Genomic DNA, 27,680 nt, shown 5'->3' with positions numbered 1-27,680 from the left:
AGGGAAATGCAGAGCAAAACAGTATGTGGTGAAAGCCAAGAATCATCTTTAACCATGACTGTCTCTCTCTTTTCTTCTGCAGGGTCAAATATTTCCAGGGGAAGAAGTTGAATGGAGAATTTGATATCCGAGTGGAACAGGTCAGTGACAACTATTCAATTTGGCTATAAGAAATGTGTGTGGTCAGGGCTGACGTTTTAATGACAGATAATCCATGGGTGTTGTTCAAGACAAGAAAGGAACTAATGAGGAATTTTAAGACCCATCCATTTTTAGAATTATGGAAGCCATGAATTAAAACATCTTATCGGGCCACCCTTTCATCCCCCCTTACCTTTGCAGAATCGGTCACTATTTCACCTTAAAATGAAGTTTTCTGTTCTGGTGATGGGACTATAATTTCTTCTATTGGAAGGCTACCTCACAGCTTCTTATATGTGCCCCAAAAGGTGTGAAGCCAGTATGCCACAGTACATGTTGATGATGTTATGTTCCACATGCGAGCTATACCAGTCTTCTAACTTATCCTGATTTAAGTCTGAAACCTTTGGATTCAGTGTGCAAAATAACTATATATGGCAATATTTTTGTCAGTGAAAAGTCCATAAGCACAGTAAAAAGGTTCATGACCTGTTTTCTAATGTGCTCTGCAGGGCTTTGGACAAAGTTTGTTTCTTTGATAGCCTTGGCACTAGCCATTCATTTCAGTTGAAGATTCTTCATGTTGGGGGCTCTTCCCTCCTGTCTGTGTTAGTGCAGTGTCTGTCAAAATGAAGGCCCAGAGTTAACTGAGATGTTGGATGCTGTTGTCAAAGCAGAGACAACTATTAATAACCATCTGCAGATGCCTACCTTGAAAGCAGACATAAAAGAAGGAAGATGTAGAGATTACCTGGTGATCGTGAAGGAATCATATACTTGTTTTATATTCATTAGTGCAATAAAATTGCTTGGATGAATGCAGAAAGCTGGTGACTTGTTGTTTCAATGACCTGATATTTTCTGCCTTTATAAAGCTGATGATTCTGCATCTTGTACGTGTGAGTGCACGTGTGTGTGTATTAAGTAGCCTGTGTAGAAGTATGTCCAATTGCCTAGGACATTAGCCCACATGTTCTCATCAAAAGCTGTGTCTGGGACAGAAAAGTTAGCAGGTCATTATTTTTGCGACTGTGATACTACGAACACTTCATTTTCCACTTTTTATTGCTATCACATTTGTTAGAACTGGCCAGTATTACAAGAACAATTCTCATTTGCACTTCCCTATCAAAGTCTTCATTTCGATGGCTGCCTCGGAGAATAGGGAAAATCTAATCACATTTCTCACATGGAAGCATGGTATCAAATAATAATTCAGTGTTGTCCTTCAAACCTCTGATCCAACCTGCCCCACTGCTCAAAGCAGGGTCATCTTCAAAGCTAGACCTGGTACTCTTCAAAATGACCTGTTAATCCTTTCCTAAACATCTAACCTCTGCTTTTTCCCTCAGAGTCCTTCTTCTCAAAGCTTATTGCACTTGAGGTCCTTATAAAGGGACTATCTTCAAATAGTTGATGAGTGGAGAAGGGCAGAAGTGACCTCTTGATCCCTGATGGGTTAAACCCAATGATGACCCTCATCATTGCCACAAGGTAGCTTATCGCGTTTCCCCAAGGAAACTCTTTCCGGGGACCTCTCCCAGTCTGTCTCTTGATACATATTCTGAATGCCCGTGTTTGAGAGGAGGCACCAAATTGCTCCAAGCAAAGACCAAATGGTTGGTGTAGTTTTTCTGAAGAGGACCTTTGCCAGGCCACTTGCAGCCTTCTTTAAATACTCAGCATAGTGACTGCAGCATTGCACAAGGGAATGAAGCGCACAGTGGGTAGGAGAATTGAGGAACAGTGAACAAGGGTCCCTCGTTCCCTCTCTGCCCCTCTGAGTGGGAAATCCAAGCCTCCACATAGTGGGCTGAGAACTGCTTTTCACTCTACCAGACCTCAAAAGAAGGGATGGTCACTTTCCCCAGCTGGTTCTACTGTCTATCAAGGGAAACACAGAAGGCGCATTGTCATGGGCAGTGCTTCTATCTGACCTCAGGCCCTTTTGCATATCATTGAAGCTAAGAGAGGGTCACTTTTCTTCAAACTCTGTTTTTTTGTCCTCTTCTTGTTTTGCCCATCCATCCTTGTTCAGTATTTCTTGATATTTAATTTTCACTCATTGCTCCTTCCCAGGTTATCTGGAGCTTTCCTTACTTCTTCAGTTTCTTCCTCAATCTGGGAGCCTAAGCTGTTGTGGATCTGGTCCCCTGAGCTTGAATTGAGACCCCCTCATTCTGTTAAATCAATGTTCTTCCACAGTTTTAGTACAGAAAAAAACAGTAACACCAAACATCAAACCAGAAAAGAACTGTGTTTGTCAGCCTGGTCCATCTCTTGCTCTTTGAGTTCCCGGCTCACCAGACTTCACTGCTATAGTTGTCCTGTGAACAGCAAACAGACTATGCCATGGTGTGCAAGCCCTACCCTGGCTGCTCAGTTCTGAATAAAATCTGCATCACACCAAGGTTTGACTCTTGGGCACCTCTTGAACTGCTTGTTCTGCTCAGTAAGTTCATGTAGTATTTCAGTTTTCTGTTTGATCCTGCTCCAGATACCCACACATTATTGCCTCAGACAGAAATACAGTTTGCCCTAGGAAATTTTTTTTTATATTTTATAGGAAAAAACACTTTTGATCTGAAAAGCTAGAAGACGAAAAGGGTTGACTGACAGAAATCAGTAAAAGGAAATATCCAAATGTTATATACACTCAAAAAACCACATTGATAAGCACATGCCCTGTTTTTTCTGACTGTGCTAAATTTTTTTGCCATTCTTTAAGTGTGCTCTGTAGTTGATTTAAACGAAAGGAAGCTGTTGTCTTGTTGCTTTCTCTTCCTCTTTCATCCCCATCTCTGTTACATCTTAATTCTTTCTTAGCAAGCCATTTCAGCAATCTCAGAGGGAAACAGAGCAGGCAAGTAGGTGATATTTTTTTCAGGAGTCATGACATCACTTACTTGCAATGGAGCAGGAGTGCTGAAAGCAGAGCTCTCTCTCCCTCTCTCAGCAGGAAGTCACTTATCTAATCTGGTCATACACCCCTACCAGCTCTCTGAGCTGCCTCTCCCCCTTGGCTATCATCGAGGAATGCAAGACGTCTGTGCTCACGCTGTCTCGCTCAGTCTATCCCCCACACCCAGCACTGGGGAAGGCATTGGCTGATCTCAGCCCAATTGGAGAAACAGGCAGAAGTTTCAAGATACTGTGCTTCTACAAGAGGTGAATTCTGTTTGTGTTAGGCGCTGGGTAATCTGCAGGGAGGAGAGTGTTCAATGCCAGCCTGCTTCTCAGGGGGCTGCTTCTGTTAAGGCTCAGCTTGTAGGAAAATGGATTTTATGGACTCTTGGAGAAGGTTTTCTCATTCTTCAGCACAGAAATTATTTGCATGACCTTGATGCCACACCCAAGCCTTTGTTCTTCAGCTAGGTCCATTACCACTAGCAAAAGACAAGAGACTCTGTGGGCACTGCCTGGTACCAGTTCATAGGAGAGTTGTTGGGGACACTGCCATGGGTACACCCACCCCAGCCTCTTCTGTCTCCTGTCATTCATTAAAATTAACTTAAGGCCTGACTTTGTTTCCACCTTTGTTTCTTCTCTTCTAATCTTCAGCATAACACCCAAACCATGTTTATTAATGTGCTTAGAAGCTACTGGATTTATTACTGCTCACCTTTGAGTGAAACCCAGGCATGCAACAGCATTGCCTCCTCCCTGCTGGCTGCTGGGGGAGAGGTGTGGGGCTGAGTGAGAGCTGGGGTGGTGGGAAGCAAGTGCAAATGCTCTCCTGGATCAGGACTCCTTTTTCTTTGGAGGCAGTTTGTATTACATTCAGGTTATTTGGATATTCTTCCACTACAAGTCATTCTGTAGCAATGATAGCCATACATAAGACTGAGTGAAACACTGATCAAAAAGTGAAAATCTATTTGACCTATTGCCATTAAAACCCTGATAGATTAAGTTTTACTTAGTGTGGGTAAACCCCTAAGCTTTCAGTAACAGTGGAGTCTAAACATACTACCTCTATTTTACTCTAAAAATAAGGGGTTTAGATTTTGATCCATGTTGTTGCTTTTACTTGCCTTGTGATTTCTAGCTTGGAGAACTGCAGTGTATACATCTCCAGTTCTTTTATCTAGAAAGACAAATGCTAGAGAAAATATTTTAGAAATTAAAAGTATAAGTTTGATTAAATGGCTCTAAGGCTAAGCTGAGCTTACAGAAGAATCTTAAAGTGCCACAGGAGTTGACCTCATAGGCTTTAGTCTCTCCCAAAATAAATTCTGCCTTTATCTTCTCAGTCTTCACTGGCCAGAGGACAGGAGGCTTTAGAAAACACAGAAGATTGAGGAAGAGGTGGAATTGTACCATAGGTCTTATGCTCTGTCAAAGGTTCTCCATTACTAGAGGCAACTGGTAGTACTTCAACACCCTCTTCCCCACCCTCTTTGCACTGTCCCAGAGAAAACCAAGCTTTGAATGATCTAAGTGTTTCCTACGACTTTGGGATTTCCCATATGGGCCATAACATGCCCCAGGTGAGGGTCTTCTTGGGCACTAGACATGCCTGTGCACAGGGGGGATGTCACATGGCTGTGCACCCTCAGCACACCCAGGTACAAGCAAAATAGGGACAACCTCAGACCCATCAGAGAGACCGTGACACTCTGGGTGGTGACCAGATGAGTGGGACACTTTCCGCCTCTCTGGGGGAGAAATGCCCACAAAGCAGGAGATGTGAGGAGCAGAGTCATTGGGATGACCATGGAGAACTGACTTATAAGAGGATGCTGAAGCTTGTTTATCCTGCCAAAACAGAGGCTGAAGGAGACACATCTACTTTTCATAAATAAACTGGTTAAAGAAAGGGGTCTGGGACACAGTGCCTGGGTAGCAAGGGGTTAGACCTTATGGCTCTGGTGGTCTTTTCCAGTCCTGTGCCCTGCATTGACCAATGAGAGCACAGGAAGGAGAGAGGAGAGCACAAACCAAGGGGGCAAGAAGAGCAAGCAGCACTTCTTAGAGAGCCTTCCACCTTCAGGGTACTGTGCCTTCAAATATTTCCCAAAGACATTTCAAAATATCCGGAAACATCTTTCTTGGCATCAACTAATTGATGGTGGAGGGGGATGAAAAGGGTGAAGGAGGAATGATGAGGGCAAAGAGTTCCTCTGAATTTTATTCCTGTTGTTTGTCCACCCGTCTCCTTCCCACTGTTTCCTGCTGTCATGAGGTGGGTCTGTCTGTCTGACACGCATTCTTCTTGCACAGCTCATTCACTTGTTCCTGCTGCCTGGTTTATTTTCAGGGAATGATTATTCAGTGAACTCCTATGTACATGCTCCTGGAAAAGTCTTGTGGTATAGATCATTACTTCATTGGCAGCACTGTCAGGAAAAAAGTTGTACTTGGCGCTCACAGCAGATAATTGTAGCACAAATCACGGATTTCAGCTCCATTGTATTTCCCGTCCATAAAGTGGTATTTTCGTGTGCAGCATAAAGTGGTCTTTTCAAAAGGTAGAGTCTGACAGGCCTGTACGTGATGAGAGAAAAATTAGCCTCTTCTCAAATAACTGTATAATTTTGATTCATTATATGTTTAGGGATTTTTTTTTTTTTTTTTTCCAACTGAAAACCAGGAAGCAGTTCAAGAACAGCAACAGCAGTTCTCATAGCTTTGCCACATACAAGCATTAAGAAACCATGAATAAAGAGAACTGGAGAAATAGCAAGAACAACTGAAAAAAAAAATAAAATCATCCATTTCTTAAATAAATAGTATCTTCAGGGTTTTTTTTGTTTGTTTTTCATTGGCTTTTGAGGCCTGCAGAATTCATGTTTTAAAGCTATTTCCTGGAATCAAAAGGTTTAAAGCTCAAAATTTCAGGCAATCACACAACTTCTGAAAAGAAAATTAAAGAGACAACTCCAAATGCCATGAAAGCTGATGCACCAAAAGGCACTAACACAGGTGAGTGAATCCACACACGTGGGCCTTCAGCCTCAGCACTATTTGTAGGCTAGGAGCATGCATCCTAGCTTCAGGACTTGTGAAGAGCAGTTCTGGAAGCTTCCTTTGGACAGGACCATTGGCCTCCCAGCTAGACCCTCTCTACCATTTTCTCTCAGTAGTGGGTCAGGTAGGGAACATGGTACCTCCTCAAGGGACAAAGTCTCAGCCAAAAGACAGGGGCATCAGGGTGTGTAGTCTCTAATTCTGCATGCATGTGTGCACCAAGCATGCACAGCCCCAGCCGTCCCCCCTTGTTCACATCCATTCTGCCTGTGCAGGATTTAGGGATTGCTTCCCTCCTCCCTGAAATGCTTTGGATGGTTGGAGAGAAATATGCTGTTACAGGAATGCAGTCTGGTGTCTGCCAAAATCTTTCTTTCCTGGTATGTATTGGAAGATCCACCAAAAACTAAAGCATAAATTCCACTGAGGAATGTATATTATTTGATTAGATTTTAGTAATTCCTCATCTCAAGTGCCTAAGCCATGACATGGACCAGCCTGTTATTCTCACTTCATGTTGTGTCACTGGGCAGAGAAAAACAGATGTATAGTGATAATTAATGAGGAGTTTCAGGAGCAAGCCTGGGGAAGCGGATGGCCTTGGTCAGAGCACAGTTGTTGGGAAGAGGAGAGCCAAAGGAGACATGGAGGCGGGAGACCTCTGGCCACACAAGAGACCAAACTCTTTCCAAGCTACCTGTGGCTCCAGTGCTAAGAGCTGACCCATCTTCCCCCTGCCCATGTGGGTAAGGGAAGCTGGTCAGAGTAACTCCTGAACGTGTGCTTGGGATCCTGATGTGGATACTCCACATCACCTTATGGAAAGCTGCGTCCTGTAGTTCTAGCTCGGTGCTGTGATTTATGCGATGGAATAACACCCTAAAATGCCAGTGTGTGTGTTACAGTTTGTGACGTGTTGCACCAAGGGTAGTGCCAAGGTTCCCTGGCATTGCTAAAACCTTCTGCTATTTATGTGTGTGCAGTATATATGCAAATGAGGGTCTGTATGCAAATATTAACACAGAAATCTAATATAACTTTTTGTCTTCCTTTTAAACATTAACCAACCTGAGTAGCTTTTAATTAAGATATCAACAGATGAGAGGTTAGTAAGTTCAGTAGCCCCAAAAAACCCCCAATGTGCATCTTGCTGCATGGATACAATAAGCCTGTTTGCTTTAAAAAAACCCACAAACGTCCTTCACGTCCCCAAAATACAAACTCCAAAGCCTATCTTGCATCCCTATTCCTTCATTCTTGTGCCACACTGCAGATTAACAGGCATTGGACCAAGGAATAAACTGGGATGTTTTCCTGGAGTTCCCCCTCAACTTTCAGGGTGAAGTTTAATAAACAGAGCTGCCAGGTACCAAACACCATAGGATGGCTGAGGCTGGAAGGCACATCTAGATGTCTCCTAGTCCGATATCCTGCTCAGACAAGGTAACCTCAAGCAGTCTGCCCAAGACCATGGTCGGTAAGGTTTTTAGTGCCTCAAGGGATGAAGACTCCACAGCATCTCTGGGCAACTCTGTTGCTCAGTGTTTGATCAGTAGAATGGGTTTTCAGTAAAATGAAATGTAGAATATTTCAATTTGTGCCCATTGCCCTTTTTACTTTCCCTGGACATCACAGAGGAAAGTATGTCTCCATCTTCTATACTACTTCCCTTCAAGTTTTTAAAGACATTGACAGACTCCTCCTGGAATGTATCAATAATCAATGGCAAAGACAGGGAACCAAAGACAAGTCAGTAGCCTGGACAAAGGAATGCAAGGATTCCAGCAGGTCATAGCCAGAATGTCAGTTAAAAACAAAGTCACTGTTGGACATAGGACAAACCCATACTGGAACACAGGACCAACAGTAGTATTTGTAAGTTGAGTGGCATGATCCTTCCATTGACTTGGCAATGGTCAGGTCTCTGCTGAAAGATCATAGTGAGTTTGAATCATCACAAGTCAAAAAAATTGCAGACCTGACAGAGAGGATCCCAGTGACATCAACAACATTTACCACTGTGCTGCTAAACATCACCTGCAAGAAAAACTTACAAGAATGAGGTTGGTTTTGTCTAGGGAAAAAAAAAAGGAAGAAAGAAGGGTATGTCTTCAACAAGTAAGTCTTAAGAAATGGACAAAAAATACAACTTTAAAAAGTCAGGGGAGATATTTACGTTAGACATTGGGAAACCTGTTCCCAGTTGTTAAGGCACAGAGTGCCTGAGGAGGTTCCTCATCTGTGAAAGATACAGGAGGGTTATGTAGCATCTGTGCAAATGGCAAAGGTAGAGCTCATCTGGCCTTAAGAAAGTGAAACAGACTATGTGATCTCTTGAAGTCCTTCCAACCCAATTTTCTGTTATTCTATGAAAAATGCCTAAAATCCACCTTGAGCATGTGCTCCCAGGAAGCATTAGAAGGTATGGCTACCAAGCCAGGCATTTCTAGTATTGCATGATTGAAAAATACAAAATTCTCTTTGTTTCATTATTAGCAAACAGAAACAGAAGCTCTAAAATAGATCTCCAGCACCTAGAGAACCCTGATGGGAGAAACTGAGCGTACCTTAAGATTTAGTCCAAATGATCTGGAGAGATTTCTAAACCTGAATACCTGAAATATGCATTTTTAACTTTATCCTTAAAAAATCTATGGGCATCCTCCCAAACCTGGGACGCACAGAGGTACAAAATATTTCTACTCCCACAGTCTGTATTACGTTATTCTTCAAGACAGATCGTGTCACGTTTGTCACACATGGTTCACTCTCGCTCTAAGTGTTTTTGCAGCCACTGGCACCACTGCAAAGTGAGTATAAAACATCATCAGGCTAATGTAATGCCTTCTTATATTCAATGAGTCCTAATGCAAATGACTCTGCAAGGCGACGGGGAGCTGGGCTCTCCTGTTTTATGCATAGTTACCTGTCACTCTGTCTGCATGGGCTGCTTTCAAAGACCTCTTTGTCTGCAAGGTAAACTCAGGCTGGAGATGATCTCAGACTTGAAATCCCAGCCAAGGAAAGTCATCAGGCTACAAAACCCACAAAGTTAAAAATACAGGGAGCACTGGAAAATCAACAGGAAACAATTTCTGCTGACTGAAGTTTCTTCCAAACACCAGCTAGCAGTGGACTGTTGGATGGGTCAAAGCAGCTACATGAAAGCAGCAATGGTCCTTCATCTAGTCCACTAAAGCAGGAGCAATCTCCAGGAAAAGGTGAGGTTTATCCCTCAGCCATGATTGTATGTCTGGGTGTTTTGGGGGCAGGGTAGCACTCTGAGTTTGCGGAGTCCCCCAGATCCTCTCTCTGTTCCCCACTCTTTGCCTGGGTGCCCTGAACAATGGCTGCTAAAAGGGATTTCTCCCTTTCTTCTGGCTCTTGACATCAGCAGGCCTGAAATTGGTCCTGGCAGTTTGATATGACGTACTTACAAACTCAGGCCTGCTGGGATGTCAAGTGTCAACACAGTTTTGTTTGGTCTGACTGCTTTGAGCAATGCCTGTCATACCTGCTTGGTTAGGCTGCAGCTGACAGCCATCAAATGAAGACTGCCCATTTTGACCCGCAGCAAATCAAAGTGTTAAGCTCTTTAATACAAAACAATTATGGAAAAAAATTATGGAAGAAAAGCAAAATAAATGTGAAAACACAGACTTAACACTCTTCTCTCTTGCTCTGTTCGTCACATCAGAAGATGTGTCCTTCAGGTGCAGAGGCAGAAGGTCCAGCTTAATAACACCCTGCTTTCAGAGTGGGACCTCTGAGGCATACACAGATGTAGAGGTGGGGAAACCTTCCTTTCATGTCCACAGTCTACAGATTATCTCCAGCCCACATGTAAGCTAGCAAGCAGACATGTGTGTCCCATCTATCTTGACCCACTGGGGAGCTAATTGATGGTACCCAGAGCATCTGCTCTTGCTGAGTTTGACCACAGTGGGCACCCCCTTCCCTACATCTACTGAGATTTTTTTAATGTATAAAGTGCAGTGCCTTTTAGAGGTACATATTTTGTTCTCTCTGATCCAATATGATCACTAAAAAAAGCTTGACTGTGCCCAAGGCAGCACTGTCCAATCTCATAAGAAAAGCCCAGCCAATCACCTGAACAACTGCCATTCCCTCTGTGTGTTTGTGTGTGTGTGAAGTAGGATTTATTTCTTGGCAACAGGAATCTTCCCCGTTCTTTCTCTATAATTGGGAGTTACAGTGATGTAAGATCGTGTAAGGGTGTTGCTTTGAAAAGTTTACACAAGGCCGCAGACATGAAATCTCATTACATCATCAGGTTGCCAGTTCACGGTTATTGGTTTAAAATTATGTGGATTTTTAAAAAATCAAGTTGGAAGTGATTTTTTTCATTTGTTGTCTGGCCTCTGAGCCTCTTCAGGTGTGGTAGCACTCCATTGGCAAGTTTTTTCCATGTGTTAATGAGGACAAAACATGCACTTTTTTATTTTATTTTGGGTTTTTTCCTGTATAAAAGTTGTTCCCGGCACTGTATTTTGGTCCCAACTAGTAGGAGTATCAGAATAACATTAAATAGTACAAGGATCTCAATAAAATCACAGGAAATAGCAACAACATTTGAGCACTCTGGCACTGGAGACACACTGGTTAGAAGGTAGTTTTATTTCTGCCCAGTCTCCATCACATTAATTCTGAAATAAATGCATGAACAGGAAGGGGAGAAGACTAAATTTTCTCTCAAAAACTGAAACCTAGTTATATAGACAGGCACTAATTTAATACAGCATAATGAAGTCATACATGTTTGCAACGTGCTGGAAAGGGAGGACTGGCCTGCCACAATGATAGGCTATTCTAGCTTAAGGTCTACCCATTTGCTTGTGAAGAGGAGCATAAGATGAGGGCTGCTCAGCTAGTTGTGCCACCCTTCTCCCACTGACAGTGGTCTGAGATCATCGAGTCTCTCTGGCACTCTGGTCTGATCACACCTCTCGCCCCGTTAATCACTCTGATTTGTGTCTTAGCCTTCACTGGCATCTTCTGCAGTCATAACCACCCCCATGCACACTGCCTTTTGCTCCCCATAGCTTAAATATTCCTCACAACCTTTCCAGCCTTGTAAGTTGCACCTCTTTCAAAAGATAAAGTGTTTTAATAATGGAGCAGTGCTGTTAATAAGTTACCCAGCTTTGCTAACCCTTTAATAGTTAAAATCTTAATAAGTAAACTGCATCAGGTGGGTTTTTCTGCTTATCGCCTTCCTGCAGTGTAATGAGGCTTTTTAGCTATTTAGGGAGGTTTAAATCTTTTGTATTAGGTTTATAGTTGGCCAGTGGCACAACTGCCAACTCAGACGCAATTCTAAATGGATGTTTCCAAATGGAAACTTGGAATTTGAATTCAACTGATGTCTTATTATTATTATTTCCTGTATGTGTTTTTCAGCTTGCTTGTTCTTAATTCCTTCAGTACTTATTACTGCAATAAGCCTAATCCTGTATGCTTGTACACCCCAAGTGTGGAAGCTGTAAATACCTCTGCAGTCTCTTCGGGGCAAATCAGCTGCAACTGGATCTCCTAGTGCCTCAAGGGAAGAAAAAAAAAAAAAAGAAGAAAGAAAAAAAAAGGAAAGACACATTCAAGCCAAAGACAATTCCGTGTCTGTGTCCATAAGTTTGTGACTCTGCTGTCCTTGAGTGAGTAACCCTCTGTCCTTTTTTTCTGCTCCAGGCTGAGTTCTCCGAGCTGAACCTGGCTGCTTACGTCACAGGCGGCTGCATGGTGGACATGCAGGTCGTGAGGAACGGCACCAAGGTGGTCAGGTGAGGAGCACCAGCTTGTCTTGAAAACTGGGCTTTCTGGAGAAATGCTGGGGCAAGCAGGATGGCCTCAGGGTTTGACTGGTACCTGAGCTAGGGCAGAGCAGTCGTGATGACTTCAAGGCTTCCTGGAAGTGGTGGAAAGACTATCCTGGCTCTGGTGGTTTTGTATCAGATCTCAGTTGCACATTACGCCATACAGTCATTTTTTCCAGTCCAGACCCTTCATGCAATCACAAGTGCCTGCTTTTCAGGTTCTTTTTAGCCTCAGGCCTCCTGGTAAAAGGGACAATGCATCTTCCTTTCTCTTGATTTTTCTCTCCTTCCGTGTCAACTGATCTTCATTGTAACAGTGGCTTGCATTCATTACCCTACCTGTGTCAGATCCTGATCCTGGTGGACTACCCTTGCAAAAGACACAAAACCTTTCCTTGATCCTGATTGTCACAGCCTAATTTTCTCCTGAAATACCACCATTTTTTTGCCAGAGATGCCCAATGACTTTCTCTGTGGTGAATCTCAGAGGTCATACCATATCTATTTTTGATGGGGATTTCTGTCCCTACTAGCATTACTTTGCAATTGCAATCATTGCAACCAGACTCTTTCCCTGAGCAATGCATCCCCAGTCTCGCACCCAGTTCACTTTCCAGAAGTTTTGCTCCCCTTCTTTCTGACACCAGAGTGTCTACAATTCAGAGTTAATGTTACACCCACTCTTACTCGTGCTATATAAAGAGCAGTGTAAGTTGTCACATCGGTGTAGGATGGTAAAATGCCTCTGTTTACATAGCTCTGATACCTTTAACCCTTTTATTCCCAAGCCTACATCTTTATGAGTTTCTTTCATTACAACTTCCAATTCTACGTTTCATCCTTGATACAATACCTTTTCATTGTTCTTGTTGAAATCTCATTGCTTTTCCCAAGCCATTTTTCTAGCCTCTCTGCTTCTTTTTGTACACCACCTTCATGCACTTCAATGTATACAGAGTCTCCAAATCTAATATTTTTCACACATTCAATCAACGCTTTTGCCTGTTTGCTTCTAGTTCAGAAACAGATAGAGACACATCATATGGCATGCAGGGATATTTTTGAAAGGGATTCTTAGAGCAGCTGAAAAATGGTGATTCTGAGCATGCTGAACTCACTTTTATTTCTCAAGATGACATTTCCAGTCCAAACAGTGCAAAGCAACACTTGTCACTGTCAATAAGCTACGACTGTGGTCCATCAATTCATTTCAGACCTTGACAGCTCTTAGATCCGCAAGTCTTCATTCATTCTCTGGTACAATTTCACGAGCTTCTGCTAAAAACTTTAAAGGTTGAGTCTGTTATATCCATTTGCTTTCTCTCACCACACAAATGTCTCTTTCCCACTGAAACAAAGTGTATGTCCCATGAACCAGCCACTGGAGCAACCATCAGACAGCACACCGTGCTAATGCACTCTTGTGTTCACTTGCTCACAACTCTGGAATGTTTCCCAAGAACAATTTCCTAGTTTGATCACATCTTCATTTTCCTTTCCATGCCTTTCCTCCCAAAGCCATTCATACATCTGGCAGAACAATCTTCAGCTATTAACTAAAACTGAAGACAAAATTTATTTCACAAGAGCGTCGGAGGCATGATGTTCATGTTTTTGCTTGCAGTAAATATACAGGTATAACAGCTAGCCTTTTGCATGGCAATAGCTAGCTAGCTAGCTAAGAGATGGAGGGATAGATAGATAGATAGATAGATAGATAGATAGATAGATAGATAGATAGATAGATGGATGGAGGGATAGGGATAGGGATAGGGATAGATACAGATATATGAAAATGCATGTTTTTATGAAAGGCATTAGTTCCAATTTTTTTGTTTTCACCTATGCATGTTTAATAACATTGCACTTGTGTGGTGGGAGGTGGATTTGGCCAACCCATACATGTCTGTAGACCTGGCTAAGATGGCATGTGTTGTCCATGGTTTGTTACAGGCCTTACAAGAACTAGCTGTTTGTTCAGAGCCTTTGCTCATGAGCTCTGGCCCACCCAGCACAATGAGTTTAAGAGCTCAGGCCAGCTAGTTTTCACAGACACTTCTACTGATGCTTTAAAGGTACAGAAATAAAAACAGTTCTTCACTTTAGAAGGTGAATTACAGACCATACTAGTACTGAGCTGTGAAGAGGTCCCCTATCCCATCCATATGGGTGCAGCTTGCTTTCCACGTGCCCCATGTCACCTATCCTGCCCACAGCCATGTCCTCATTGGCCACAGATCAGGGTGCCCAGCCACAGGGAGAGACCACATGGGACACCCTCTGCTCACATGTGTGCCCCAACCCTGTCAACGATGGTATCTTTTTTTCTGTCACTTATTAGGCCTCAGTTAATTTTTAAGCAAAATATTCAGTCATAAGTCAAAATGCTTCTAGATGATGAGATACAATGTTCGTCATGAGTCTGAATAGCCAGAGTCCTTGGAAATCCCACTGACAAGTGATAGGAAGTGAAGGAAATACGGCAGCATCTTGCTAACAGACACATTTGGGATACCCCCTGCAGGAGCCCTGCCTTCTTCACTCTCCTCTTAAAGCAAAGGCAACAGAGCATGGCAGTTTAGTCAAAAGACAGTGAATATACTACAGAACAGTGAATTTAAAATAAATGACATAATAAACATTTCTAACAGCAGCAATTATAGTTGTAACAACAACAATAATAATAAAGTAACCACTAGTCCATTCTCTTCAGTTTGAAATTATGTTAACTGATAAAGTATCTAGCAATCTATTAGCCTATTAAATTCTGTCATTTTGCAGCAGGTCACCTAGTCATTTCTTTAAACTGGGGAAATCCTGTTGCATGTTTAAATTAAAGTTCTTTCTTTGTCTGATTCCTTCATCCTTTCTAATATCTTGGAGTTAAGGCATTCTTTTTGACCCTCTGTCAACTGATTTGAACTGTAGCAGGAAAGAATTGCTGTTCTTTTACCTGGAAGACAAATCCCCTAGTAAGAAGGTATAACAGTCCTTGAATTCCTACACTTACCACTTGGCTCAGACAAATGTAAAAAAAAAGCAATAAATCTTTTAAAATGGAGTTTTAGAAGCATTATTTGTTAATTAAAAAGAGCAGGGAACTGGAATTATACAGATCTTCATGACTACTACTCCATGTATCTTGAATCAAGCTACAAGTTAGTAAACAGAAATTAAACCAGGCATTACATTGCTTGCCTGATGTTTAAAACAGGTGTTGCTCATAGAATTCAATTTTACAGTAACAACATTCTGGGTCTCCACCTCCTCTTTTTTTTAGTTACTAAAGTTGCACATCTGTAGAATAGGGTGAAGGATTTGATAGTCTCAGTGAAACGTGCTACTGGGAGAGACACCATCATCTAACAAATCTGAAAAACTGCTCCATCAGCCTAATCAGCATATGTTATTTTTTTTTTAGAGTTAGAAGAGGAAAAGCTGGCTGTGGAATATCTCATGCAGTCTCTAGCAAGCACTTTCTTATTTCAGTGCCCCGTAACAGAAGGGGGGATGAGGTGGGCACTGGAGCAGCATCATGCTCAGCCAAGGCCAGTGAGGGGGAATCTCCCACGTGTTGGTCCTTGTTATGCCAAGACTTCTTTGAGTACAATTGGCACCAGAGTGCCTTTGGTGATAAGTTAAATATGGGAAGCAGGAGATGGCACTTACTCATCCCCAAGGATCCCTCACCAGCTTAGACACAGCAGCCCTTTCAACAGAGAAAATATGTCATTTCTGGGTGCAATGGCTGGACTGCAAAACAGTGTGAAAAAAACCCAAAAACACAACAAAACCAGTGTGGGCTGATGAATTCTTTTAAAACACTTGGGTGGATGCTTCATCCTCCTTCCAGAGCATCCACAGCTTCCTTTTGCACAGGTCTAAACACACACACAGACAGAGTGAACTGTCAGGAGTCTAATTTACCTTAGAAAGCTCTTGGACTGTGTCACTTTTGCCAGGGTTAGATGTAAGGAATGGGATTTTCATTTTCACTTGTCTTCATTTCTCTGAAGGGGCCTTCATACCAATGTTTCCACAGACCATAAATGCTGGCACTGTACCCACTCTGAGATGCATTTATGCTTTCAGGATATTATAAAAGTGTCTTAGTATAAATGAGAATTTGGGCTGTCTCTGCTTCTGACAACACTTGGACTCCTAAATGGTGATCTCAGCCTCTGCATTAGATTAAATGCAGCCCTGTGTCTGCCTTTTGGGCTTTATAAGCCTTCAGCTATTAATTCCAGTAGATGTGGGAATAAGGCAGGGGTATGTTGAAAACCTGGACAGCTTTCTTACATGGGGAGTACTAATGACTTTAGGAGCATTGCAGACTTTTAAGGACATAAATTAATCATGCACCAGACTACTCTCATCTCCTGTCTCCCTGTGGAGCTGGCTCTTTTGCCACTGGAGCTGATCATCTGGTGCAAAAAGCACATTCTGGTGTGTCTGCATGGGAACTATCACAGTGGTGACCATACCTCTTACAGTGTGGTCTGCAGACTCCCTGTAATACCAGCGCACAGACAACAACTGATGGACGAAGAGATGCACAGATGTCCATAGCGGACTAGGCATTCAGAAGAGTTGGTGGCTTCTTGCAGTTCTTCTACAGGACAATATCCAGGGAAGTCACAGAAACCACTGTTATCCCTGGACACACATGTGGGACATGCTGGTAGGCAGTAGGTCACTTCCCAGCTTCTTGTCTTTGAGGAAGCTTGTGTCAAAGAGGAACCCTAGGCTCTGTCTAGTCCCTGTCTTTTATAATTTAACTCTTGATCTAACAGGAGTATTTTTTAGAATATTTTTTTCCTTTTTTTTTTTCTTTATTTTTTTCTTCCAAACCAACATTCTGAAAATTTCTACAAATATGCAGACGGGAGAAAAAAGAAAATGGGAGAAACTGACTGGAATAGTTTAGGTTTCTAGAAGCCAGATGGAAAAACATGTTGAGCACACGGTTCTCCCAAAATTCACAGAATGTGCTACACAATATAGTACAATATGTGCTATATATTTAGCACTGAGCAACATTTGGGCAACATTTTTGTAAGGATGGCATGGCAAGTTGTAAAGGTAATGAAGAATTGTGTGGAAAACCTTGTAAGTTTTTGAAAGTGCACTTTAGGCAAAATACCAACGTGCCAAATGACCACTCTCCTTACTTAAATGCTCTGCAGAGACAATGGGCTGGGAGAAGATGTCAAACAGGGTAGACCCTGGCAAGCTGCAGTAACACATGAAGCAATTTAACACCTTCAGTAAACCCTTACAAACCAAGAAATTATTGGGTGACGGGGGGATTGGAGGATGATTTCCCGTTGTCTGATACCTTCCTCCTCTTCAACTGCCTGTTCCTGTCCTCTTCTTTTTGTCTTTGGTTTGGTTTGGTTTAGTTTGTTTTTGAGCAGAAGCTAAAAAAGAGAAGTTAGGATGTTCTTATTTATGTATATGTTCTCATGTGCTTCCACCTCAGCTCCTGCTGCTAAACAGCTGCTTGGAGGCCTGCTTCTCCCTTCAGGGTTTACTGATCTCCCAGATGAATAATGTCCCCCTTCACCTCCCCAGCAGCTGGCGCCCAGCCAATGTGCAGGCAGGATGCTGACAGTTTTTGGGAAAACATTTGGCATGCAGGCAGCTGCCAGAAAGTCGAAGTCACTCTGAGCAGACCAGGGTGGGGAGCATCTCTGAGACTAAACTACTCTCTGGCCCTTTGTGCATTTGCAGTAATTCTTTCCAGTGAGAAACGGGCTGCCAAAGCCTACAGCACTCATTAATTAGTTAATCCTGGGCTGAATGCAAGAATGATTAAAGACTGTTGTAGATTATTTCAGTCCTGATCAGCTTTCTTTTTTCTTTTTTTTTTCCCCCCAGTTCTGCCTTAATTTGTTTCCTTTCTACATAGGCTTTTACTTTGAGGGAATGGCAAACAGAGAAGTGAAGGGCCAGGTCCTGTTGCACTTGCACTATGTTGGTCAAGGGGGATCTTCATTAATGACCTGATATTGGGGACAGAATGGAGCCTGAGCAAGCTCGTGGGTGGCAACAAGTCGAAGGGTGGGGAGCGATAAATCTGCCAGAGGGCAGAGCTGCCATACAGAAGGACCTCAAAAACTGGCGAAATGGGCCAAAACAAACCTCACGAAGTTCAATGAGGACAACCACCAAGTGTTGCAGTGAGGGAGGAATAGCCCCAGTATTGCTGGGGGGCAGCTGGAGAGAAAACAGCTCTGCACAGAAGGACTTGGTGGTCCTGTGTGCTCTTGTGTGGAAGAAGCTCAATGGCTCACTGAGTGCTATTATCAGTGTGTAGCTGACAAGACACTATTCACATCTGGAGTACTGCATGAACTCCCCAGTACAAAAAAGACATAGAAAAACTGGGAAGAGTTGAGTGAAAAGGCACCAAGCTCACTGAACTGGACCAAAGACATCCAAAGAGAGACTGAGAGAGGACTTTGTTAAGCCAGTAAGAGCAGGCTGAGGGAGATCCACCTGCAGCCATCAGGCAACTAAGAAGAGGGTGTAGAGAAAATGAAGCCAGACTCTTGAAGGTTGTGAAAGGAAAAGAAACAACAGCACAAGTTGCAGCAGGTGAAATTCCAATTAGATACAAATTTTTTAAACAGTTTCCACAGTGAGGGTGGTCAAATAGTGGAACAAGTGACGAGAGAGACATAGGGATATTAATCTTTGGGAATATTCAAAATTTGGAGGGACAAGAACTTGATCAACCAAAAGTCACTTCAAAGTTAGCCCTGCAATGAGCAGTGTGTTGTGACAGGTAATCTCCAGAGATGCCTACTGACCTAAATTACTCAATGGTGTTATTCTGTAATGTTGGAAATTATTCAGATCACCTTCTGTAAAAGCTTTGGGTCACAAGCATTTCGAAGGCAAGCTGCTGGTGACCAATGTGGTTCTTACTACTTTGAGACATTGGCCAGGTCCACATGCTTTTCCTTGTCAAGGCTGATCAGTTTACAAGTAAAATATACAGCAGACTTTGGAGATTGCCACAGTACAGTTTGGAGAATGGGTAATACTATTTTTATGGCTCCTTGACCATGTGTCTGTTACTGAGAAGTAAATCAGAGCATCATCCAGGGTGTCCTCATCTGCATACAGTGGTACTGGTCCTACTGCAACCATTATTCCTGGTTTCAGCAGCTATTAACACCCAAGTAAAGCACAAAAAGAGCTTGTTCCTATTTGTAAATGCCCTCTTCTATTAGGTCTCAGACAATTAAGGCACTGCCTAGCAGGAAGGGTTATTAAACTTCTCAGATAGTTGCAGCCGCTTATGACTTTTACTTGTGGCTCAGAAGCTTGCCTGAAGGCTCCATTAATTGTCAGTAATACAAAGCTTGTTGTAACATATTGCTTAATTATGCACCTTTCTTCCTCCCTGTGTCATGCCAAGCAGATAAGAAAGCTTTGGAAGAAAACTCAGTCAAAATGTGTTGATCACTGAGAAGTGTGAGAAAACTGAGTAAAGTCTCCATGAATAATGAGGGGTAGAAAGAACCTGAAGAAAGGCTGTGCTTCTTCAGTGTCCAGGGAAGATCTTTCTTTATTGATGTGAAGAGCAAAGTGTCTTGTAAGACTGACACTCTTTTAAAAAGAGAGGAGGAGAGGCCATCCTTCTCTCACAGCACAGGCAAAAAGCTCTCTAGACCCATCATGGTGCTAAAGTATAGAGTTGGTCTACCCTTTGGCTGCAGGAGATTCTTCACAGTGAGAGGTGGAAGAGGTCATTAAAAAGTATTTTGACAACAAAATCTATTCTTGTGTGTTCTTTCTTCATGCTCGTGAAACTCTTGATGCTTCAGTGAGAAAAGGTGAAGGACCAGGAAGCAAACCAGTTATGTCAAGATGCAGAAATAAGAAATAGGAAATGTCTTTAAGGCATGACTCCTCCCAGCAGAATTGTCATTGTATCACATTCACAGTGGCTGGGACCTGCATTCTGCAGAGAAATGTTATCAGTGATCTTTTCAGAGCTGATTCTCTTCTCATAATTAGAGAAGTTAGACACAGAACACCAGAATAGCTACTACTGCTTCTCAAATGTGTAACTTCCATATGTACCATGATAAATCTCTTCTGTAATTTTGTATTCCCTCATTTCAAGCAAAACTATTTCTGGGACAGATAATGCTGTCACACATTTAAGGGTAAATTGGTCCAATTTAAGAAACTTTTATATTCTGCAGTCAAACCTCTTCCTATGAGGTATTTTGGATCCAGGCTTTACACTAAAATTTGTGTCTAAACCATTGTTTTACCACTAAGAAAGAAAGAGACTGTTAAAATTCATTGGAACAAGTTGAAAAAGAGGTAATTAACTGCAAATAAACTTCCTCCATCACATTATCAGAGTCCAAGCTCAGGACTGGCCGCACTAGCATCTTCCTAGCCAGAGATTCACCATCACCCAGGGCTGATTGACCCTGGTAGTTGCTGGCCAATCTCAATTGCCAGAAGGAGAGTAGGCTGAGCAGCCACCATGTGCCTTTTCTAGCAGCTGGGCTAAGGAGGCAACTACTGGAAAGTGAGAAAGAGCCACAGGGTTCTGTGGGAGGCTGCTTTGCTCTGGGGGTGGGTTGTTCAGTCGTGCACGAGCCAGAACCATGGAAGGGCTCATGCTGCCTATGGCAGAGGCCATCACCTGTAGCAAAACGGGCTGAAAGGGAAGCACCTTTCCATTCCAGAGGAAAATGAAATCTCACCAGCTATTACAATCTGAAAAGGAAATTTTCCAGTCTCCTGGATTATATTTAAAAAACAAACAAACAAACAAACAAACCCACAAAAAAACCCAAATTATTCTTGTATCTCTGCACCACTCTGGGAACGTGTTAAGTGCATTTTAGTGGCCTTTATTTTGCCAGTAAATGCTAGGAGCCAAACTGTAAATGAGAACTGAGTTCCTGGGGTCTGAGTAAGGGCTTCTGTAAAAGGGCTGTGGCGAAAGATGGGCTCCAGCTTTCTCCTGGAAGCTTCATCCATCTGGCTATCATGCTAAGGCAGATTCACACCTTCAGGTAGGTGTCTGCCACACAGCCCAGGAAGGGCACAGCACCAACACACAGAGCACAGCTTATTAGAGACATGTTTTAAATCCATTATTTATTTTAGAATCATAGAATCATTTTGGTTTGAAAAGACCTTCAAGATCATTAAGTCCAACCATTAATCTAGCACTGGCAAGTCCACCAAGCTTGTGTGCCAAGTCCATCAGGCAAGTTCCACTCACCTATCCCACCTCCCTGTCCATAAGATGTTTGAATGGGCTCTCTTGCATTTTTTCTGTGACCAAACCCATCCCCATGATGTGTCTTTAGCAGGGGTCTAGATGCAGCTTTATCCAAGGCAGCTTGTGGTCATGTATGAAGTTCAATGAGGAGAAGTGTAAGGTCTTGCACCTGGGAACACATAACACAGGAATGCAATTCAGACTGGGACCCACCAGGCTGGAAAGCAGCCCTGTGGAAAGGGACCTGGGAGTCTTGGTGAGTAACAGGCTCAACATGAGTGAGCAGTGTGCTGCAGATGTAAAGAAAACCAACAGGATGCTGGGCTGCATCAACAAGGGCATCAACAGCAGAGAAAATGAAGTCATCGTGCTGCTCTTCTTGGCACTTGTCAGACCACACCTGGAGTGTTTCATTCAGTTCTGGTCCCTGCTACACAAAAAGGATGCAGACAGGCTGGAGAGGGTCCAGAGAAGGGCCACAAAGATGATCAGAGGACTGGAGAACCTGCCGTATGAGAAGAGGCTGAGAAAACTGGGTTTGTTCAGTGTTGAGAAAAGAAGGCTTCAGGGACACCTTGTTACAGTGTTCCAGTACCTAAAGGAAGGCTACCAAGAAGATGGAGACTCCCTGTTTACAAGGAGTGACATGGAAAAGACAAGGGATGATGTGCACAAGTTGCTCCTGGGGAGATTCCAATTAGACACAAGAGGTAAATTTTTCACCATGAGCTCAATCAAACATTGGAATAGTCTCCCAAGGAATGTGGTAGAGTCCTCCACATTAGATAGTTTTAAGTCTCAACTTGACAGGGTGCTGAGCCATCTCATATAAACTATAGCTGTACCTAGAAAGATTGGACCAGATGATCGTTGAGGTCCTTCCAACCTGGCATTCTATGGTTCTGTGATTCTATGAAGTGCTGATTGAACAGATCTAGTGGAGAGGGTTGGTACTTGCTCCTGCCATTACCCTCCTGGTCCTGCCAGATTCATGTGCTGAGGACATCAGCACAGCAGGGACTACTGAGTTTGGCTCACCCAAAGGTTTTAGCAACAGTGTTCCAAAGGTGGAGCTTCTGCCTAACCTGTCTGTCTGCCAGGGATTTCAATTCAGGTTCTTTCATGGGAGATGTGATTGGGTTGGGTTAAACTAACGAAGAAAACAATTATACTACTGGCTGTTCCAAATCCAAAGCTCACTATGTTAGCAGAAGACTTACACTCTGAGAACAAGCAGTTGCTTGCATAAGTAATTTTCTACCAAAAAAAGTAACTTTCCTCATGTGAATAAATTAAGCTCTTTTCTCCCCAATTCCCTGTGGCCCCAGTTACTCAGTTTTCATACCACCACACCTACTTTGATTATCCATTTTCCTTTTTCTATCCTTCCTAGCCCCTGGCCTCATATTCAGCCACTGGTCTCTGTTTCTCTGTTACAAATGCCTTGTGGACTCTGGGGCTCTCCAGCTGATGTTTATTCACAGCTAGTCCCAGGCCCTGCACTCCTCTGCCCTGTTCTCAGTATCCATGGGAACATCCTCATTGTCCCTTGGTTCAAAACAGGGATTCAGTGTCCACCTTCACTTTAAAGATTCACTCCTCATCTGCTGCATGAGAGAGAGAGTGCCCTGCCTTCCTACACAATGCAGAGTTTGAGAATAAGCTTTTCCATGTTAATTCTGTATTCTTGTGTCCATCTTCTCAGTTGAAATCCTCTTCCTTTGCCAGCATCTGAAAAGACAAGAGTTGCTTTTCTAAACTTTTGGCTGGCAGAAGTAAAGCCGCTGAAGGCAGTTTCCCAGCCGTTGTGTGTTCTCCCCCCTGAACCTCTTCCCAGCTGGCCATGCTCATTCTTATGCTTCCTCCTCACCACATCCCCTCCCTGGAGTGTTGGGGGAGATGTTCAAGGGCAGATGCTGCTGCTTCGTCTGGGGAGACCAGAGCAAGGGTGTGTACCATCACTGGGCAGCTCCAGTAGGTGCTGCTCCCTAAGTCAAGACTGGGAAAAGACCTGAGCCATAATAGGGACCATTTTCTCCTTCTTGTGCTCAGAAAGCTGAATGAAGAAAGGACATGCCTGAAGTTCCTGCCCCTCCAGGCACCAACACATATTTATTAATTCAGCACTTACATCAATTCCTGGTCCTAGGGAACTGATTAATCTTTCCTGAGGACCTGTGCCTGCCGCTGGGGTCCTGTCTACATGGCAAGTCCAGCAGAATGGAACAGCTCAAGCTTTCCAAGATTTGTATTCACTTGCTGTTTCCCAGCAGGGGTTCACTGCTTGCCTCACCTCCATTGACACCAGGGAGGTCCATAAATCAGCTGCAGTGATAGCGCAGCCCTCCCCATGCTCATTATGCATCTTGTTGCTTGAGAAAAGTGCCAGGTTTGGTGCCAAGTACATTAAGGAATATGCCTGGGTTTAAAAATACTCCATGGGAGGGAATCACAACATTTCCAAAGCTTGGCCTCTTGCATCACAAAAGCAGAGCATGCTCCTTGCCATGTCTCAGGCGATAACAAAAGCCCAAGGCCAACAAACAAAACTAACAGCTTCAAAACAACAAAGCTGCACCGGGTTTTGTAAACAGTGTTTGTTGCCACAATCTGGCCCAGAGTCACCATCTCGGATTTCCCTGCCAGAATGATGGAAATATAAATAGGGGCTATAAACCCACAATATTTCCAGCTCATACATCTGAAGGATAGAAATTATAGTCTCTTAGCAAGGAAAATGTTCGAGGGTAGTGAGGTAATGGGACCTGGTTACAAAGCTCATTTCTCTGAAAAACTTTAATACAGCATGGAAATTTTTCCAATGTCCTTGATGCAACCTCTATTAAACTATAAAATATTCCCCTATTTCTGTGGAAAAGCCCCTTCCATGGCTTTGAGAATGAACTGCTGAGCTCCATTTTGGAAACAGTTTCTTTCCGGCTGCCATTTCCAGAGGTTTCTGAAGGGCTCTGAAGACAGAGCATCAACAAGGACTGAGATACGGTTGTTTGAAAGATAATCTGTTGCTTCTTGGCTTACCTAGAAAGGGCCTCACTTTTCTGTGCATTTTCTGAGAGCTGCTATTGTTGAACTAGAGGATTCCTGGCTCCAGTCTTGCTAAATAGTATTCTGGAAGTCCACGCCACGAGCCACAGCACTGGATGAGGGGCTCTGCTCATTTGATTAATTACATTACCGTGCCTGCCCTTTTACTTGTTGACTCAGGGCCATAAGAGCCTGGGATGTGCTGCTTATGTAGTAAGCTGATTAAAGGGGAATGTGTGTCAGTGCATGGATGTGTATGATAGCTTTTTGAAATCCCTCATGATCTTCCCACCCACTGGGCATTGCTTCAATATCCAGTTCAATCATCAGGAAACAAACTTGCTCCCTCATCTGCGTCGCACATTGCAATGAGCTTGCCAAATATGGCCAAGCTTTTAGAAAGAAAAGAGAATCCCCCCACCAGCAAATTTATGACCCTTGGCTCTGCTCACAGCTTGTTCCTGTGCATGCCTGAGTGACATGGAAACTGCAGCAAATCTCTTTGGCCTGTTTCTGCACTCTCACACTCGCAGCTGTGTTAGATGTTTCCTGTTTTTATTGACTAAGGTTTTTTTTGGTTGGTTTGTTACCTTCTAATGCAAGCAAACCATGACGAGAGGCACAAAGAAGAGCAACACAGGTTAATGAAAAGGGGAAACAGGGAGAGACTAGAAGTGTTGCTGAGGGCTTGGAAGTAAAACATTGCTCTCCTCGTCTCTTCCAGGTCCTTCAAGCCTGACTTTGTCCTGATCCGGCAGCATGCCTACAGCATGGCCCTGGGAGAGGATTTCCGTAGCCTCATCATTGGCCTCCAGTACGGTGGCATCCACACAGTCAACTCCCTCTTCTCCATCTACAACTTCTGCAGCAAGCCCTGGGTGGTAAGTGACAAGTCGAGCTCTACTGCATGCCAACACTGCAAATTAGATACCTGGTACCAATACAGCACCAAACTCAGTCTGTTTTGTAGGCATTTGTCTCTTTAGAATAAAACCACCATCTAAACAACCTTAGCAATCCAGCTGGGAATTCTTGGGGGAAAAAACTACCAGCATTGCTCCTTTAACAGCCTTTAGAAATACCAAAGTCTTATTTCCTCACCCTAATCAGGACATTTCACCTGTCTCAGACTCTGATGTGTCACAAGCAGCCAACAGTAAGATCTAGATTTCTTGCAAGGCAGAGCAGATGAATAGTAATAGATTAATAATAGTGGATCACTAGTAGCAGGTCACTGTCCTGACCAAAAGATGGTAAAACTACCTTAAGAGAAACACAAACATTCACTGTTTTAGAGGGTATCTGAACTGAGTTATTTCTAGCACCTTTTATTAGATGTACACAGGTGCCCCAGCCTAAGACTAAGATTACCTCTTTTTTGCAGAAATGCAAGCTGGACTTGTCTTCTGTTGTCTTCTCTTTCCACTTTTTCTGTGTTGTGCTTTGTTGTGAGGAGATTAGCTGAAAAGAAAGGCAAGAGAAGTAAAGAGATTATTTCTTCAACTAGTAGATATAATAAAAAAGGGAACATAGAATGACAAAGACCTTGGAATAAAGCAGAAGGAAAGGGGAAAGCATGCAGAGTTTTTCAACGGTTTCAGAGAAAATACAAGATTATCATTATCATCTGCAGGTTTTGTCGAGACCAAAAGCAGAATCCTGGATTTTCCAAAAATGCTCTAGTGCAGTTATGAGCAGTGTGAAAAATCTCACTTTTCCATCAGTGGTGGGTGATGCTCGTTTGGCCTCAGTCCCCATCTGAATGACGAAGGTTGCTGGGAGAGGAAAGGGGAGGGAGAGATGCATCAAGTACCAGGCTCAGTACAACATCCTTTGCATTGTTTCCTACAGTTGATCTTACATGCGCGAGCATGTTGACCCCAGTGACCTGACAAAAACCCTCTGCATTTACACTGGCTTTCGTTGAAGAAGACATTCATGTGGTCTAGTTCATTTGATTTTGAGGTTGAGACAGTCAGGGTTTAGTTGTTATTTTTCAACTCATGGCTTGTAATTATATTCATGATGGTGTGCACGGGCCTCAAGATGTGACAGACCTATTTTTAGGAAACTGAAATAAACGAAAAAAAACACATTCAGCACATGGAAAAAATAAATTAAAAAAAATAATTTAAAAAAAAAAAAAAAAAAAAAAAAAAAAAAAAAAAAAAAAAAAAGAAAAGCAGAGCTGGCAGGGCAGTGTGGGAGAAATTGGCTCTGCCAGTAATTTGGATCTATCTATTCAGGCTCCGGTTGTGCCATGCTTTCCTCACAGGGAATACAGCTGGCTCAGAGGAGTCAAGGAAATCTCTTGTAAACACTTAAAAGAAGTTTAGAAAAATGTCTCCTTTCCCTACTGCCCCAAGCCCCACATCACCCCTAAAAGCAATGCTTGTAACTCACTAAGTATTCTCAGAGCTCAGATGGGATCTGAGCTGGTATTTGGCACCACTGAAATTTTATCAGGTTGAACTCGGGTAGAGATTGCAGTGGGGCATTTGAGGGCAGAAAGTTTCACTGGCAGGAGAATCAGAAAATTTTAATTTTGTGATAGCTGGGAAATGAGAGAGAGGGACAAACCACTTCGGTGTATGTTTCCCTCGGATTGCAAAAGAGGCATCTTGAAATAAAGCATCTATCTGCTGAAGAAAGATTACTGGAAACTTTTCAGACCTAAAAACCAGTTTTGATACACGAAGAACTGAAATTCAATATCCCTGGGAAACATGCTTTTCACTCTCCCTTTTTATTTATTTCCAAAAATTGGTCCATTTCATAGAAATGTTTATGATTTTTGTGGAGGGGGATGTAAGTGAGGCTGTTTTTCCTTGGCAATTTACACCAGTGTTTTTTCTCAGCAACTCTAATTACAATCAGCTGAGTTTGGGCTTAAGTTTACTCAATCATACAGCCCCTTTTTTAAATGACATTTGGCAGGTTTCCAGTACTGCAATACACAAATTTTCTCAAAGGTTAAAATCTGCACTAAACACAGGCACAGTTTGAAGTAGGTGTTTCTGAAAGAAAAAAACAGAATATTTGGGGATATCACATACAGAAAAATGTCTGAAGAATCTTTAGTTTTAAGATCATCACAGAATTATCAAGAAATAATGTCTCAAGCACCCTAAACACAATTCTTCAACCACTAAGAATAATGTTTGTGTTATAAAAGTTACAATACAAAAAAAATGGGATCAATGTTAAGAGTATTACTGATACTGCATCCAGTTAACGCCTCTAATTGCAAGGCAACTTTTTCATCTGTACAACTGCATGAAATATGAAGTCTTGAAGGTAATCATCTACAGCGTACAAAAAAATCCCAGCCAAACTGATATATAGGCTCCCGGATGACCTTGGTCCTTAAAAAACAAGCAGAAAGGCCTTGAGACCCTCTAAATGTATATTTTCATTTCTCTGCT

General features: G+C 42.8%; 1 protein-coding gene across 1 annotated transcript in view; it reads left to right on the top strand.

Annotated features, from left to right (window-relative positions):
* SYN3 (synapsin III) overlaps nt 1–27,680 on the top strand; it is a 198,778-nt gene that overhangs the window by 35,232 nt on the left and 135,866 nt on the right. The window contains exons 4-6 of the mRNA XM_051624297.1: nt 83–140; nt 11,818–11,909; nt 24,980–25,136. Of these exons, the coding sequence (XP_051480257.1) occupies nt 83–140; nt 11,818–11,909; nt 24,980–25,136 (307 nt within the window). The remainder of the gene's footprint in view (nt 1–82; nt 141–11,817; nt 11,910–24,979; nt 25,137–27,680) is intronic.

The sequence above is a fragment of the Apus apus genome, chromosome 1 (genome assembly GCF_020740795.1).
Source record: "Apus apus isolate bApuApu2 chromosome 1, bApuApu2.pri.cur, whole genome shotgun sequence".
Lineage (NCBI taxonomy): Eukaryota > Metazoa > Chordata > Aves > Apodiformes > Apodidae > Apus > Apus apus.
Note: the sequence above shows the minus strand (reverse complement) of the source record. Positions and strands in the feature narration are given on the sequence as shown.